We start from the raw sequence: 16,899 nt of genomic DNA on the forward strand, positions 1-16,899 counted from the left end.
CACCCAGCCTGCTTTCTGTCTGTAGGTGGCGTCCTGGGTGGTGGGTACAGTGTCTCTCCTGTGGTACCGTGTCTCCAGTGTCTGCCAGCTGGTCGTGTGGCAGTGCTTTGTGCCTTTTCAGGGCTGAGTGATACTCGGGGTGGGATGGACCACGTGTGACTGTGGCCGTGCAGAGTGCTGCTGTGGTCTTGGGGGCCTGCACTTGTTCAGTAGCAGAGGAGAGAGCAGGCCAGGCCCGAGGCACCAAAAGGTTTCACGGGCCTGGAGGGAATTTCCAGCTAAGTGGGCACAAGCAGGCCTCAGCATGAGGGCAGGTGGCAGGTCCTGCTCCTCAGCTCTGCAGAGGCCAGGTGGGCTGTGGCGGGGGGGCTCCCAGGGAGTGTGTGTTGTGTGTGTTGGGAGTGGGAGGCCTCCCTGTGCCTGCTCCGGGGACCCCCTCACAGCGGGCAGGGTCTTGGCGTGAGGATGAGGATGGTCGGCATCCTATTTGCTTGTCACACCCTGTGTTTCCTTGGTGACATTTGACGTGGGCTGGAACAGCAGATGTGGGTTAGCACTGAGGCAGGGACGGTCATAACCATTGGGGGCAGCTGACAGTGTCCACTGTGAAAGAGGCACCATCTGCAGTGCTGGGCATGGCTGAGGCTCTGCAGATGTTCGCATTTCTCAGTGGAGGTCCTTCCCCAGTGTGACGAGGCCCTGCGAGTTGGGCAGTGCATTCCGGGCGGGGGCGCTGGCGTCGGCCCCCTGCCTGACGCGGCCGTCTTGCTTCCCCTGCCTGGCTGGGCCTCGGTGTGCCAGCTGCCGAGGGACTGCCTCCCCTCGGGTCCAGCTGCATTTCCTGTAGGAAAGGCTGGGTGGGTCGTGGCCACAACTGTCTGAAATCAAGTTCTTCAGGGCTCTTGGTTTCTAAATGCGACAGGGACGGAACACTGGCCAGACCTGGAGTGGGCCCAAGTGGGCCTAGGAGAGCTGTGTTGTGTGACTCCAGTGGCCTCACTGTGCTCCATGTTAAGGACCCCAGCCCCACCCCAGAGCTGCAGCCTTCCCACTGCCCTCTGACCAGGTGCCAGGAAGGGGTGAGTCAGCTGGTCACTGATCTTGCCCTTGGCACCAATAGAGAAAGCGACTCAGAGATTGGGAATGTCTAAACCTGCAGGACTGTCCACAGTATAGGCCCAGTGTCCCCCCACCCGGTCTGCTGTGCTGTGTCCTTCGTGGAAGAGGCGCTTCAAGCGGACCGGCCTTGTCTTGTCTCCTCCAGCCATCTGCTTTTGGGGTTCCCCTGCCTTTCATCCTGACACAGCCCGGTGGTCAGGCTGAGCCTGGGTGCTGGATAGCAGTTCTGGGGCTACCCAGCCTCTGTCCTGGGCCCCCTTCACCCAGCTATGTCCTGGCTCTCTCAGGGCATTTACAGTTGGTGGCCTGGTCCTTCTCCAGCACTGAGGCCCATGAGGGGAGCAGGGGACGTTTCAAGACTTCAAGGGCACAGGGCACAGGCCCTGAGCAGGCACAGCAGCAGCCCGAGGCCCGACCTACCGAGTGTGTCTCCCTCGGGATCCTGAGCCAAGACTTGGTGGCCAGGAGTTCCCAGAGTCCTTTACCTGGGACCAGGGCGCTTGGTGCCTTGGGAGCCTCGTGGTTGTGCAGTAGGAACCTGCACCAGGAAGAAGCCTGGCCCTGCTTGCTGCACCCGCTCCGAGCATCCCAGACACCCCCTGGCAAGCATCCCAGGCAGCCAGGCCCTGGGCACTGGCCACTCTGCACAAGCCTTTGCTGGTCCTCAGGCTTACCATGGGAGGTGGCTACTACGCCTGGGCTCGTCTGGGCTCTGGGAGCAGCACCCCAGGTTCCCTGATGGAAGTGGCATTATTGATCTCTGGGCTTCTTCTGCTTCCCACAGAATCAAGCTGGTGCTTCTTCTAGGCACTGGGGACAGTGCGTGGTCCGGGGGACCTGGGGTTCCCTGCATGTCTAACAGAACCACTTTTCTCTGCCAACAGTCCCTGAGGTCCTGCAGCTCAGTGATGCCCTCCGGGATGACATCCTGCCCGAGCTTGGGGTGCGGTTTGAAGATCACGAAGGTGGGTGAGCCTCTCAACCTGCTTGCCAGAGATCTGGGAAAGGACACGGGAGGGGACACACCAGGAGTTCCTGAGGGCCCCACAGTTTTATGAGTTCCTGACAAATCCCCAAGTGGAAGCCAAGCACGGTGGTGCTTGCTTGTAATCCCAGAAATTCAGGAGGCTGAGGCAGGAGAATCACAAGTTTAAGGCCAGCCTTGGCAACTTAGCAAGGCCCCGTCTCAAAAAAATAAAAGGGAGTAGGGGTGTAGCTTAGTGGTATAGTACCCCTAAGTTCTGCTCTCAGTACCAAAAAAAAAAAAAAAGGAATCCCCAAGTGGAATCTCCATGTTCTTCCCAAATGTCCCTAGGTGTCCCCAGCCCAGCAAGGCAGGCAGTCTTCAGGAGGGTAGTCGTGGTTTGTGATGTGTTTGGGCCTGACAGTCCGATGCCTATAGTCCTCTGGCCTCTACTGCCTTTCCTTTCCCACACTCAGGGAGCGAGCCCAGGCGCTGTAGTTGTCACCGTGTCACACCTGCCTGCTGGCAGTGTGAGCTGTCAGGCAGGCCCCCTGTTGTCCACAGTGTGCGGTGTGGGGAGCTCAGCTGACGGCTCAGAGGCTGGCAGGCAGCCTGCAGGAGGACAGGTGCACAGGCCCGTGTCTCACCAGCTGTCTGCTTTTCAGGACTGCCAACGGTGGTGAAACTGGTGGACAGAGAGACCTTACTAAGAGAGAGGGAAGAGAAGAAAAGGGTTGGTAAAGTTGGAATGACTGCTTGATTCTGTTGAAAACAAAACACCTTTGGGGTTGTTGCATAGTTTACTTTTAAGAATTTACATTAATGCTTTTATTTTAAAATATGCCAGTGCTGGGCTGAGGTGTGACCTAGTGGTGGAGAGCTTGCAACACGTACGGAGCCCTGGGCAATCCCCAGGGCCCAAACCAAACAAATCCCTGTCCCTGTGAATGTCCGAAAGAAAAGTCAGTTCCGCAACTGCCCGACAGCCTGGACCCAACAGCAGGCCATCTCCTCAGCCGGGCGCAGGCGGGTGACAGCAGACCCTCAGTGCTGCCTGGCTCTTCCCAGAGTGCCCCTCCCAAAGCTCCCACCCCAGCGAGACCTCATGATCCAGAGATCCCATGTTCAGAGACCTGGCTGTCAGTGGGAGAAAGAACAGGAACAAAAACACATCAGAACTGCTGGACTCAGCCTGTGAGGTGCCCTCAGGGACATGTGGATTCCCAAGCCACACAGGAACGGGGAGTGGCACTGAGACAGGTGGGCCTCTGGGGGTGGCCTCCAGAGCAGGTTTGGGCCAGGCCGCTCGAGAGGGACTTGGAGAGGAGAGGTGATTGACAGAGCCAGGGTTGGGTCTGGGGATGGAGTTGAGAGTGGCCTGCGTTGGCACTGCAGCAAGCGCTGCCCCCAGGGGCAGGGCCCAAGACTCAGGTGTACACAGACTGAGTTTGCAGAGCCTGGGACACGGGGAGGAGCTACCCATCAGCTGAGGAGAGTCAGCTGGAGCTGCCCCAGGGACTCCAGACAGTCACAGGGTGGTGACAAGGAAGGTGTGAAGGGAGCCTGCCCTAGAGGTTGTGGCGTGACCTCCCATAGAGGCCCTCTCCATTTCTGTCACACTTGCTCTCCCCAGCCTGGGTCTCCGTCCACACGGGGCTCCCCTCCTGAACTGAGCAAGCACAGGCTCCTTAGGGGAGGTGTAGCCTGCCAGCTGCCTGGAGGTGACCAGAAGTTGGCTAGGGCCTTTCTGCCACCCCCAGCCAGGGGTGGCCCAGCCTCCTGCCCACACGTCTGGCCTGAAGCTGGGGTGCCTTGCCGAAGCCTCTTCCCTCTGAGGCAGCAGCTCGTGGCTTCTCCGGGTCCATGGTTCGGGCCTGGGCTCTCACCACTGTGGCACGGAGCCGGGCTCCCAGGCCCTCCAGCGTCCCTTGCCTGCTCTCCTCCAGAGTAGTCCCTCTGCACACAAGCACTCCTGCCTTGAAAGGGCCCTGAGTCCTCCTAGACAGGCCACCGTTCCTCTAGTACACTGCCGTCCTAGCACACTGCGCTCTGTCGGCACCTTCCTGCCTCTCCTCCGCTGCCCTCCCCTCCCTAGCCCTCCCCTCCCCATGACCTTGCCCAGCCCACCGCTTCTCTGGTGTCCACTGGGCATCTGCCACGACCCCAGGCCCCAGCCCAGAGCCCACCTGCCATGCTCCTGCACTTGGCTGCCTACCTCATAGCTCCAGGAAGCCAGGAGCACCCGAAACCCTGGACATCCCAAAGAAATCAGGTTCTCGGCTCCCCGAACTTGTTCCTCCCTCCCATCGGTGGCAGGCACCTCGTGCCCACGGCAGCCCGAACTCCCGAGGCAGGCTTGGCCTGACCTCACCTGAAACCAGCCTGCTGGCTCCACCACCAGCCCCTCCCCACCCACGCTCCAGCCTGGATTCTGCTGGGTGGAGTGGAATCCTGGATTTTGCTCACCTCCTCCTGTCCCATCTCGTTGACTGCCCCAACGCTGGCACCCGTTCCTTGGCGCTGCTGGCCTCTGCCCTCTCCCCATCCTGCCTTGTGCCCTTGCTCTCCTGGGTACCATGACCTGTGCAGGTCGTCCCCGGGCCCCACTAGATGCAGCACCCCCCTTCCAGACCAGGTTTGTCCTTCTGGTCAGTGTCCTGCTGTTGTGCCTAAAGCTTTTAATGTTGGTTTTGTCTGCTGCCCTGTCCTCATGTCCAGAGCATGGTGGGCACCCAGAGGGCCACTGAGAAGCTCTGGAACCAGGGTCAGCCACTGCTGAGCACAGCTGTACCACCTCAGCCTGGGCCACCAGTCTGTCTCCCACTCCGAGGGCTGGGCTGGGCTGGACAGGTCGTGGGAGACAGCAGGAGGACCAGGACCCTGGCTCATTGGCCCTGCCTGTTCCCCTAGGTTGAAGAGGAGAAGAGGAAGAAGAAGGAGGAGGCCGCCCGGAGGAAGCGAGAGCAGGAAGTGAGCATGTCTGCTTGTTGGGGGGACTCCCCCGGGTAGAAATGCACTTTGGCCTAGGCCTTTGTGGCTCTCGGCTTCCCTGGGACTTGGCCAGGCCCCGGAGGACCCTCTAAAGGGAGCTCCACTCTGCCCCCCCCTGCCTTCCTACATGGTGCCCTGGAACCTGGGGGTCCACCCAGGAGGGAGATGCCAGGGGAGACTACCCGCCCGTCAGCGCACTGGGCAGCTCTTGCAGTCCGGCTGCCCTCAGGACCACTGACAGCCTGTCCTCTGTCCCACGGACGGGGCCCTTGAGTTCCTGCCCCGGCTCCACCTTCCTTCCAGCCGTCTGAGTTTGAGAGCAGTTTGGGGGCTGGGGTGGGAGTGGGCATCCTGGGGACAGTGTAAAGCCCCTGCCTGCTGCTCGGTGGTTATGACCGTACTCTGTTCCAGGCGGCGAAGCTGGCCAGGATGAAGATTCCACCTGGTGAAATGTTCCTGTCAGAAAGTGACAAATATTCCAAGTTTGATGAAAATGTAAGAAATCCTTCTCCACATTTCAGGACTCATTAGACCACCCTGAACTGGGGTGGCAGGAGTTCTCAGCCATGGGCATGTGGGAGATTCTAGGGGAGGCTGGGGCCCAGGGGGTCCCCTCCTGGGCCGGACTTGGGATGGCTGAAACAGAACCCGGCAGGGCCTAGGGCCTCAGCCGGCCCAGCTCTGCCCCACCTTTGTCCTCCCTGCCAGGTCTAGGTGTATTTGCTGCACCCCTTCAGCATGGTGGGCCCTGACTCTGGTCACCATTCTCCACGGTGGCCATGGTCTTAAACTCTTAAGCCAATGCTACTGGGTCAGCATGCTGGACCCTGAGCAGGTGGTGACCAAAAGCCCTCACCAGAGGACATGGCCACAGCAGGGAGAGGCGCGTGGAGGAGGAGGAGGGAGGAGGGTGCAGGGTGGCGGGCCTGGCAGCTCTGCGTTGCCCTTGCAGGGCCTGCCCACACACGACACAGAGGGCAGGGAGCTGAGCAAGGGGCTCTCCAAGAGGCTGCGGAAGCTGTATGAGGCGCAGGAGAGGCTGCACGAGGAGTACCTGCAGATGGTCCAGGACGGAAGTCTGCCCTGACGCCGGGCACTGAGGCTTCCGCCCAGGGCAGCGCCCGCACTCCTGTCCTGTGGACAGCTGTCCTTGCCCCGAGCAGAGGACTGGTTCACGTAGGTGCCCGTGGCCGGCGCCCTGCAACGTTACCAATAAACCCTGTGAACAGTGAGGCCCTGCCGCCCTCTCTGCCGCCGACCTCCACTCAGCTCCTGCTGGAGCTGGCAGCTGGGCCGCATGGTCAGCAGGTTGTGACTTAAGCGCTTGGTCAGTGGAGCCAGCGGAGCGATTTCCCCACATGCCAGCAGCCTGGCTAATCCCTGCTGTGTGGGTGCATTTGGAGGTATTTGAGTAGGAAAAAGACCGGCTCAGCCTGGCGGATCCCGCTGGGCCGCAGACAAAGACCGCTCAGTCTGCCTCTGCTCTGATGAACACGCACACTGCAGGTTTCCTAGAGCAGCAGGCCAGTGCTGCGGGTGGGCCCCTGGCCAGCTGCCAGGCCTGCCACGCTGACAGCAGCCCGGGTCTGCAGGGCTGGCAGGCGAGATAGGAGTCTCCACACCAGGGGCGTGTCCTCCCCACCAGCTCCCCACAGGGTGCTCACTCCAGCTGAGAGTCAGCGCCTGCCCTCAGACGTGCCCAGCCGGCCTTGGTGGAGTGCTGTGCCAGGGGCAGAAGCTCCTTGTGCCTGTGAAGGCTGGTGTGGGCCAGCTCCGACTGGACCAAGGGCAGGCATCGGTGTTGGTAGGAGACCACGCACTTGGGGGGTGTGGCAGTGCCCAGTGGTGGACGTACCCTGTCCCTGTGGTTGGGTTCTGCCTGTAGGAAGCTACCCTGAAGGCCCCCACAAGGTGTGAAATGTGGCAGCATGAGACTGTGTGAGGCTGGTGAAGCCCTGTCCCTGTAGGACCTTGGCCCAGAGGTGGCGGACTGTCCTGTGCAGGCTGACTTTGTCGGTCTTTTGAGTGTGTATGTGTGATGCTGAGGATTAAGCCCAGGGCCTTGTGTGTGCAAGGCAAGCACTCTACCAACTGAGCTATATCCCTAGCCCCAACTTTATTGGTATTTTATATTTAAAAGAAAAATGTCCCCCAGACAGCATTAAGCAGCCTGTCCCAGTTAGCTGTTGCTACATAACAGACACCCCAGAACCTGGTGGCCAAGAACCATAGCCATCGACTACACTGGCCAGGGGCTTGGCAGGCAGTTCCTGGCAGTCAGGCAGCTCATCTGAGGTTCACACCTGGCCCTGGGCTGGGGCTGCTGGGCACCTCTCATTGCTGTGGCCTCTCCCAGCGACTTTGGAGGCTGTGTCCAGAGAGAGGAGCTGGAGGGTCCTAACTCCAGAGGCCATGGCATCTTCCTAGTGGAGACCATCACAAAGAGCCACCCACGTCCCTGGGGAGGAGCAGGACAGTTCTTGAAGGACTCTGGGGGGACCAGGAAAGCACGGCAGCTTCCCGGTGTGCTGTCTGCCACTGTGGCCGGCTTGGTCCTGTGGTGGGCAGGGAACTTCGTGGCAGGGAGCACGTGATGGAGCAGAGACAGAAGAAGAGCAGGGCTCCCAATCTCCCCTCAGGGTCAACCCCATAACCCTACCTCCTCCCAGTTGGATCCCCCCACACCTCCCAGCAGCACCATGGGCTGGAGACCAGGCCTTTACACCATTCAGATCCAAACTATGGCTGCTGGAAACTGATCAGCTCAGCTCAGAGAACGGCCTCTGCTAGTCACCTCGGTGGGGGCCTGCCCAGGCCAGGGATGACGTGACGTGGTAGTTCTGCCTCTAGTAACATTGGTACGGTGTTTCCAAACTCTATGCTGAGACAGAGCAGATAACACTGATGTCAGCAACCAGGATTTTAATGTAAGAGATAAAATACAAACTTAAAAAATCAAGTTAAGTCCCTGTGCTGTTCCGTATGAACTGGACAAAGCAATATGACCTGACCGACAGTGTGAGCCGCAGAGTGTCTCCTGGCTCTAGACGGGAAGGCGACTCCTTGGAGCAGTGAGTGCACGGGCTCTGCGGGCTCTAGATGCTGCCACCTCCTTCAGAATCCGCCAGTACAGAAGTGGGAAGCCTGGACTCTTTGTGCCCAAAGAGGGACACTTCTAATGACTGATGGAGTCACGGCAAAAGGATATGGGCGAGCCAGTGGCATGTACTGCTGGCTGTGTCTAGGAATCACACTAAGGGGAAAGTCATCTCAGAGGTCACATGCCACCCATGTAGGTACTATTCTCAAACCTAGCCATGGGGATGGAGGGGGTGGTGGGGGTGGCTGCAGGGGACAGCAGGAGGGCACCTCGGGACAGTGGTGTGTCCTTGTGGTGGCAGTTAGGCAGCTCTGCCCATGCGCTGGCCTCACGGGGAGCTACCCACTGCCAGCACGGGTGCCTGGTACTCACCTGGCATGCTCTGGCCCCGCACAGTGTGGCTCAGGGCTCACGGGACCCCGGCACTCTATCTGCAGCTTCCCCGGGAGCTCCCCTTGGCATGTCTGGGACAGTCAGGGCAGTGGAGAGTATGATAGCTCAGAAACAGAGCCAAAGAGTAGTGTCACTCCTGGAGCAGCCCTGGTGACAGCTCTTCCTCTGCAGACCTGTTGTGCATCAGTGACCGCATCAGGCATCCTTCCTCCTTTCATGGGACTGTCTCAGGGCCACCAGAGGGCCCCAGCTAGAGGGGAGACTTGCCCAATGTTGCCCGCTGGTAGAAAGGCGACCCTTTCTGGTCTTGGTGGAGTGGCTGAGACCCCTGGGAGAGTTCCAGGGGCTGCATAACGCACCGTGGCAAAGTGTCCTCCCACAGGTGCCTTGCGGGTTCTAGGGAGAAAGGCACAAGTCTCTTCACAGATGCCAGAGGGGCTGGGGTGTAGCTTGCCCAGCCTGCTCAAGGCCCGGTTCCATCCCCAGCACCACAAAAACAAAAGAAACAGAACTGCACGGGACCGCTGTCCTGCTCCCCAGAACCACCAGAGCTGACGTTGGCACGTTGAAGACACCGCATGTGCAGGCCCTGTGCAGCGCCCTCTGCAGCCGTCCATAAGGAGTCCTCCTGGGTGTGAGTGCAAACGTGTCCTGGAAGAGCGCTCAGCCACAGAGAGCGTCCTGCCATGTGCCGTGAAACCAAGGGAACCGGAGAACCTGAGCACAGTGACACGCACCGGGCACAGGGACAAGTGCTCCGGGCTCACTTCCGCAGAAGCTAAAGCAGGGTCCCAAAGCAGCGAGTGAGGCAGTGGCCACAGAGCCCGGGAAGGGTGGGGGAGGGTGGCTGGAGAGGACGTACACGGGCTCCGGGTGCAGCCGGGCAGGAGGACTGACTTCTAACGTGCCATGGCACAGCGGAGGAACTGGCTGGCGGCAACGGAGCACTTCCTGACAGCTGACACAGAGGGTCTTCACGCTCCCGCACACAGAACTGGTGGTGGGCACGCGAGTGACCCCGACCTGATCAGTACACATTGCCCCCGGCATGGAAATGCCACACTGGACCCCATCAACACCCATTATTACTGTGTGTCTACTAAAAATATGCCAGGGGCGGTGGCACACGCCTGTAATCCCAGCGGCTCAGGAGGCTGAAGCAGGAGGGTCGCAAGTTCAAAGCCAGCCTCAACATAAACCGAGTCTCTAAGCAACTCGGCAAGACCCTGTCTGTAAATAAAATACAAAATAGGGCTGGGAATGTGGTTCAGTAGTCGAGTGCCTCTGAAGTCAATCCCTGGTGCCCACTAAATAGATAAATGAAGAAATGGAATATAGAGGTGGTGCAGTGGCACCCACCTGTAATTCCAGACGCTGGGAAGCTGAGGCAGGAGGATCATGAGTTATTCGAAGCCAGCCTCAGCAACTCAGCAAGACTGTCCTTAAATAAAATATAAAAAAGGGCTGGGGATGTGGCTCAGTGTTTAAGTGCCCCTGGGTTCAATCCCCAGTACCAAAAAAATAAGAATACTTATCAAAAATTCATCCAAGACTGCAATGGAGAACAGGTCATGCAGTCACTGCGCAGGCAAGTAATGATTGTTACCTAATTTCAGAACATTTTCCAGGTTGCAAAGAGCCTCCCTGCACGGGGTCACTCCCGTTTCTGCTGGGGGTCCCAGACCCACCATGCACAGACCTGAGAGAATGCAAGAGGACGGGGCCCCCTGGGCCACCTACACATTCCCCACAATTCCCTAGTTGCAGCCTCACCCAGGCATCACCTGCCCCTCCCCCAATCCCTGTCATATGGGGGACACCTCCCTGTGGGCTCCCCCACACTATCTGTAGGGACATGAGCCACCCTGAGCTATCTACAGGTCCCAGAACACAGTAGGCGGCTGGCCGGGCAGGCTCCACACGCCAAGCCCAGCTGGTCACTCGGCAGGTCCTCGGCTCTCAGCCCCATCAGCCTTACCCCTGGAAGCCTGCTGACACTGCTCTTTTCTAGTGGTGGGGACAAGTGAAGGAGGAAGGCAGCACTGCCTGATGGAAATAAAAGGGAGGTGGCACTGGGTGGGGGCGAAGCCTCTCAGAGGGGGTGACCATCCTCAATACCCAAGTGACTGGAGGGTGCTGATGAGGGAAGATGTGACATTCATGGCCTGCTTTTCAGACCCACAGGGCCCACCTGGAGGGTGCACATCTCCAGGCACGGGCAGGTGTATTCCTGGGTCCAACGTCCCAGCCCCAGGCAGACCCAAGAGCCAGTCTTTTAGCCCCTCAGAGCTTCGGGTTCAGCCCTGGGCTCAGCAAGCAGCTGCTCCCAGCTGCCACACATGTTCACTGTGAGCCCGGGGCCTGTGTGGGACTAGGTGCACCCCAAAGCTCAGGGCAGGCTGAGCCTGGGGGGTCTGCTTCCTCTCCCATCCCAAAGGTGAAGGGGGTGGTAAGGACAGCAGATGCCGCATCCAGCTGGCTGCTCGCTCAGTGCCTCTGCCCCTGTGAAGCAGGTACTACACTTCAGAGACGGGAGACGGGCAGGGCACTTGCCAGGGTCACCCAGCTAGAATCTGTACAGTGGGAATCCCTGCCCTTTAACCCTTGCTACCTTCTACACAGCCCAGTGGCAGGGGTGACTGGCACAGTGCCCCCCCCCCTTGTGATGGTGGGCTGCATGGTGGCTTCCCAAGGCTACACTCAAGTCATAGGTCTTGGCTTGTGACATTTGGTGGTAGGTTCTTTGTAGGTGTGAACACTGAGATGGAATCCCTAGGGTACATCTTGATTGGTGACTGGCATCTTCACAAAGAAGAGACGCTTCCGGGGAGGCCATATGAAGACGGAGGAGATGGGCAGGGTTACAATCGAGGATGCCTGGAGCTACCAGGAGTTTCCAGGGGCAAGGAAGGTCCCTCACCCAGTGTCGGGTGGAGCCCAGCTGCGTCACACCTTGACTTCCGCTTCCTGACCTGCAGAACCAGAGGACTGACACGCCTGTTGTTTCTGTCACCCGGTTTGTGCCGGAGGAGACCCGCGACCACATCACAGAAGTGACCCTGGGGAAAGAACCACCACCACCACCACCCATCCGGCCTCCATCAGGTCTCCCAAGGGTTCAGCTGGGAGGCTCCCCCACCTGGTGCCTCCCACACCAACCCCCACATCCAGGCAGGGCCAGAACCAATGAAGGCAGGTGCACCTGAGACCGTGGAGTAGGGGAGCCTCAAACTGGCGCAGGCTCCAGGTTCTTTTCCTTCAGGGTCGGTCTGTGCTTCCTTTCCCGCTGGCGCCAAGTGCGGCACTCAGGCCCGGGGGGACACCCAGCTCCTGCAGGGGGCTCGCCTTGGTTTTCCGGCCCCGGGGGGGGGGGTTGCAGCAGCCCGTGCCCTTCACCCCTCTGCCAGGAGTCTGCAGATGGTTTTAAATCTGCCCGTCTTCCGCTATAAACTCGTAGCACGGTGATAACCCGGTGCGGGGGTAGGATTTATGTGTGTACGTGTGTAGTTTCAGAAGCACCATCACCCAAAGAAAAGGGGCGCTTAATCACTGGGACACATCCCCAGTCCTTTTTATTTTTTGAGACAGGATCTCGTTAAATTGGTGAGACTGGCCTCAAACTTTCGTTCCTCCTGTCTCAGCCTCCGGAACCGCTGGGTTGACAAGCGTGCGCCATCGCGCCAGGAGAAATGGAAGTTTTGAAGAGCCGCTCGGGAAGTATTAAAGACCTGGGGACACAGCCGAGCATCGCCAGGCGCTTGGGCGCGGACGCTGCTGCGGCTGAGCTGGAAACCAGCCTACAGCTGCGCGGCCGCCAGCCGCCACGTGCTGAGCGGCTGCGCGAGAGCGCACAGGACGCGGGGCTACCCGACGTCACACACCCGATTTGCATACGGCTCGCGGGCCTGAGCGCTGCGCGGAGCCCCTGCCTCTCATCACCCCCTGATTGGTCCCCGGCGCGGCGCCGAGGCCCAGTTGACTTGCGCTGCGCTCGCCCAATCGTAGCTCGCCTTGCTCGCTGAGGGCGGAGCCAGGCGGCGCGGCCAACGGGAGGCGGCGTTGTTGGCGGCCACGGCGGCGCAGCCCGGAGCGAGCGAAGGCACGGCCGCCACTGCCGCAGGAGGCGCGAGGTGCGGGCGCGCGGCGCCTGCGGGTAACGGCGGGCGGCGGGGCGGCCGGGAGGTCGGGGTGGCGACGGAGCTCGGGGCGGAGGGCGGGCGGCGGCGGGGCGGACGGCGTCCCGCGCTCCTCCCCGCGGCGCCCGCCGCCCCGCCCGGTGAAGGTCAGCCGCGCTTTGTTCGCGCCGCGGCCGCCGCCCGCGCGCACGTGCGGCCCGCGCCCCCCGCCGGCGCCGCGCAGGCTCGGGCGGCGCGGGGCTGGGCTTCCGGGGCCGGGCCGGGGCGCGCTCGGGCCGCGCGAGCCGACCGTGGGTCCGGGCCGGGCGGCGCGAGCGGCGGCCCCACCTCTGCGCCTGCCCGGCGGCTCAGCCGGGGCGTCCGGCGGCTCCCGTGGTCGGGTGCGCGCGCTGCCGCGGCGGCCCGAGTGCGCGCGGAGCCCGGCCTCCTGCAGCGGCTGTGCTGGGGCGGCCGGGTCGCCTGGCCCGGTGAACCCGCCGCGTCAAGGTTGGCGAGTGCCCCCTACCTGAAACGCTGGGGCCGGAGGTGTTGCTGCGGGTCTTGGAGTTTTTCCGATTTTGGAATATTTGCACGGATTTGCTGGAAGAGCTTCCCTAATCTGGAAGTCCAGAATCCGACATAGTGCTTGGGGGGGGGGGACCAAGACTGCAGATTTTTGGTCTGTAAAGCTGTTTGTAAACCTAATTGTTTATGAGAGAGATCAATTTATAGATTAGGTAAGTGTAGGAATTATAACCTTCCCAAATTTCCACAGGGACACTTTCGCCTGAATTTCAAGGCCTCCACTCACCGTGTGATTTTGTGCACACTTTACTGCTGTCTCAGATAACTTATTAGGCAGTCTGTTTTTCCCCCAGAATGTCTGCTGTTGTCTGTGTCCATATATCATTGCATCTAAAAACCAGTTGTTTTCATTTTGTTGTATTAGAATCCTGTATTTTTCAGAAAGAATGTGGAATAGTAGTAATTGGAGCAATTGGCCAAATTCTTAACAGTAGCCAGTTTTATCATTTTCAGGTTTGATAAACTTGGTCAACTGAATTCTAAGAAAGAATGCATACGTTTTACTTACTTTGTTACAGTCACTGCACGTTGTACAGATTGGTGTATTCCCTGTGATACTTCTATACATCCATTGTGCATTCATTCTGCGCATCCACTGATCTACTCTCTCCCACCCCCAGCACCCTTCCCACTCCCTAAAAGTCCCTCTTCTGTCCCACTTCCTCTTGTTCTACCCCATCTCTAGTGACACTCTTCCATTCCATACTTGTGCAGGTTGACTTGTTGGTTAAGAATATGTAGGTTCTGAGATGTTTCCCTCCCACCTTACAAGACATCATGGCTTTGTGACTTGGCCAGTTAGACAGTGAGCTAGAGGAGTTTACCTGTGTGAAGCATTTCATACTTCTATAGAGACTTAAGTTCTTTGAGATGGGATTGTTTGCCACTTTACAGTCTGAGTTTGTAGGTGAATCTTAAAATTTATTTCCACTAAGCTGGACATGGTGGTGCATGCCTGTGTCCTCAGCTACTCAGGAGGCTGAAGTGGGAGGATACCTTGAGCCCACAAGTTTGAGATCTGCCTGGGCAACATAGCGAGACCCTTTTCTCCAAGGGGGGAAAAATCCATTAGCTTATCAGGGTTTTTATTTTTAGTAGCCTAGGATTGAAATCTTACATCTTCTTTTGAGCAGTTGATGGTCTAGCATTAGGAGGAGGTAATCTCAAATATGAATGTGTAAGCACAGTGGAGTTCAGAGGGGCTTGGTTTTTTTTGGTTGTTTGCAATTTAAAGCCTGTTTTGATAAGTTTATGTTGTGCTTCCAAAAATTTTGCCAAAGAATCCCAAGGCCAGCAGGCTTGGTGGCACATGCAGCAGGCCTGTAGTCCCAGCGACTCTGGAAGCTGAGGCAGGAGGATCACAAGTTTGAGACTGGGCAATTTAGTGAGACCCTGTCTTTAAACAAAACAAAAGGCTGGAGGTGTAGCTCAGTGGTAAAGTGCCCCTCATTCAGTCCTCAGGACTACACTCCCTATGGCCTCAGATCATCAGCTATGTGAAGTGGGAAGATTGGGTGTTGCTGGGATCCAGTCATTCCAGTTAGGACCTTGAGCTTGCTGAGAGTTTGCTAGCCAAGGAATCCTTGCTTTTTGTTTAAGACAAAGTGTGTTTTAGGCACCCAGAATAGAAGGCCCATCTTAGTTTGACTCTTGTACCACTGCAGTGATAGGAAGTAGCTGATGTGGAATGGCAGGAAACTGCTCTCTTCCGGTCTCTGCTTACTTTGCATGGGCCTCATGGCCTCATGATTGTTAGCAAAGTGGGAGCCTCCCTGAACGAGTCATGGGGTTTGTCTTTGGGGGACATATGTAATAAGTGGGAGACCCTTGTTGATGGGTAGCTAGTGGAGAAATTTTTGTTTATGTGGTGCTGAGGCTCAAACCCAGTGCCTCACACACTAGGCAAGCGCTCTACCACTAACCCCAGACCTGTTAGGATGTTTTTAAGAAAAAGTTTGTGATGGCATAGATTTGTTCTCATCTGACAGTTGTTTTCTACCCTGCTTGCTTCAGGGAAAGTCCTGTTGCTTTTGCTCTGTCTGTAGTTAAATTTTAAATTTTGTGAGTGTTTAGTAAAAGGAGGGACATTACAGCTTTGTACTATTGTAACTACAAAAAAAAATCACTGTGAATTTTACTCTTCATCTTGACTGCTCTATGTAGCCTTAAATTCTTAATCTGTGTAAAATGTACTCTGCCACCTCTTAAAATGTGCTTTCCTCCCATGTCCAGAGGGAAAAGAAAAGCCTATTCAAAAACAAGGTGAGATAGTTTCTGTTTAGAGTCGGGGGTCTCAGTGAGTTGCTTAGCACCTTGCAGTTGCTGGGGCTGGCTTTGAACTCTGGATCCTCCTGTCTCAGCCTCCCAAGCCTCTGGGATTACAGGTGTGCACCACTGCGCCTGACTATATCTTCTTATGTATTTGTTTTCTCATGAGTACCAAGCACAGTTCTAGGTATTGGGGTCTCCACTGAATAATACAGGGTCTAAGACCCTGCTCTCATGTCTGCAGTGGGAGACAGACAAGCAAGTTACATGGTTGGAGGTGCTTTTGAGAAAAAGATAAGAGTGGAGTCTTGGGTGGTTGTAATTTGAAATAGGATGGAGAGGAAATGGCTTACTGACGAGGATGCCAAGATCTTTTAAGTATTGGATTGAGAAAACTTTCGAACATCAGATTCTCATGAATTGCCAAGAAACACAGAAAAAGGAGTGTAGCACGGAAGACCACTGCCTCAGTAAAAGTGGAGTGTTTGGATGGTTATTTCAGTAGATCTTGTAAGCAGGTATGACCAGGGGAATGTCTGTTCTGTGTCCTGAGAAAGGTGCTTGGGACAGGCTGAAGTGTGCATGGGGTCTCTGGTGCCATGCTGTATGCTGGTAATAGGCAGCTGTCACTCAACAGCAGTGGGTTTTTTAGACAGCAATTTCCTGGCCATCTCTCATGCCAGATCCTGTGCTGGGCCCTGGAACTGCTGCATTGAACAGGATAGTGTCCCTGCCTTCGTGGAATGTGTTCTTTGATGGGATGACAAATGTACTGCTTAGTCATTATTTCTAAACACTATAATAAAAAGTTTCATCCTTTTCAAAAACAATAGTGATCCTATACCCATCACTTAGCTTCAGCAATACCCAACTTGCCAGTCTTGGTTTACCTGTAACGTGTCTGGTTAGTTGGTTGACTTTGAAGTACTGGGGATTGAACCCAGGGCACCATAATGCTAGACAAGTGCTCTACCACCAGTTACACCCCCAGCATTATTGTTTTTTATTCTGGGACAGACTTCTTAGTTGCCCAGATGATCTGGAACTTGTGATGCTCCTGAGTAGCTGAGATTACAGGCATGTGCCACCTTGCTCAGCTGTATCTGTAAATTGAAAAAAAAAAAATTATCTTATTATTCACTACCACATATATGTGTCAGAAGATAAAGGAGGTATGTATAAATTAGATAATTAAATGCAGTTGGATTTAGTTTCAGCATAATTTCAAGAGCACCTGTGTGCGTTAGGATCTGGCTCTCCCCCATTTTGTTAATGAAGGGCATATTGGTTTGCATTCTCCATAGTTTGGAAATTTACACAGATCACCTGGCTGTTTAATTACTTGTTAACTTGTCTGCTGACAT

The 16,899-nt window shown here is 56.9% G+C and overlaps 2 protein-coding genes across 11 annotated transcripts in view; both read left to right on the top strand.

Annotated features, from left to right (window-relative positions):
- CARS1 (cysteinyl-tRNA synthetase 1) overlaps nt 1–6,306 on the top strand; it is a 53,722-nt gene extending 47,416 nt beyond the window's left edge. For 2 of the 3 annotated variants that reach the window (XM_081279048.1, XM_081279049.1), the window contains 5 exons: nt 2,004–2,084; nt 2,749–2,816; nt 4,994–5,053; nt 5,486–5,569; nt 6,027–6,306. In XM_081279048.1, coding sequence (XP_081135174.1) covers nt 2,004–2,084; nt 2,749–2,816; nt 4,994–5,053; nt 5,486–5,569; nt 6,027–6,161 — 428 coding nt within the window. In that variant the 3' untranslated portion in view covers nt 6,162–6,306. Of the gene's footprint in view, nt 1–2,001; nt 2,085–2,748; nt 2,817–4,993; nt 5,054–5,485; nt 5,570–6,026 lie in introns of those variants that run through there. The other variant, XR_014020394.1, reaches the window with a different exon arrangement.
- A 6,278-nt stretch (nt 6,307–12,584) lies between these two features.
- Nucleotides 12,585–16,899, top strand: part of NAP1L4 (nucleosome assembly protein 1 like 4) — a 31,384-nt gene continuing 27,069 nt past the window's right edge. For 3 of the 8 annotated variants that reach the window (XM_081280894.1, XM_081280898.1, XM_081280899.1), the window contains exon 1: nt 12,587–12,697. The gene's annotated coding sequence lies outside the window, so the exon portion shown is untranslated. Of the gene's footprint in view, nt 12,721–16,899 lie in introns of all 8 variants that reach the window. The other 5 variants (XM_081280896.1, XM_081280895.1, XM_081280900.1 and 2 more) reach the window with 5 other exon arrangements.

This window comes from Spermophilus citellus, assembly GCF_964194105.1.
Source record: "Spermophilus citellus genome assembly, chromosome: 2".
Lineage (NCBI taxonomy): Eukaryota > Metazoa > Chordata > Mammalia > Rodentia > Sciuridae > Spermophilus > Spermophilus citellus.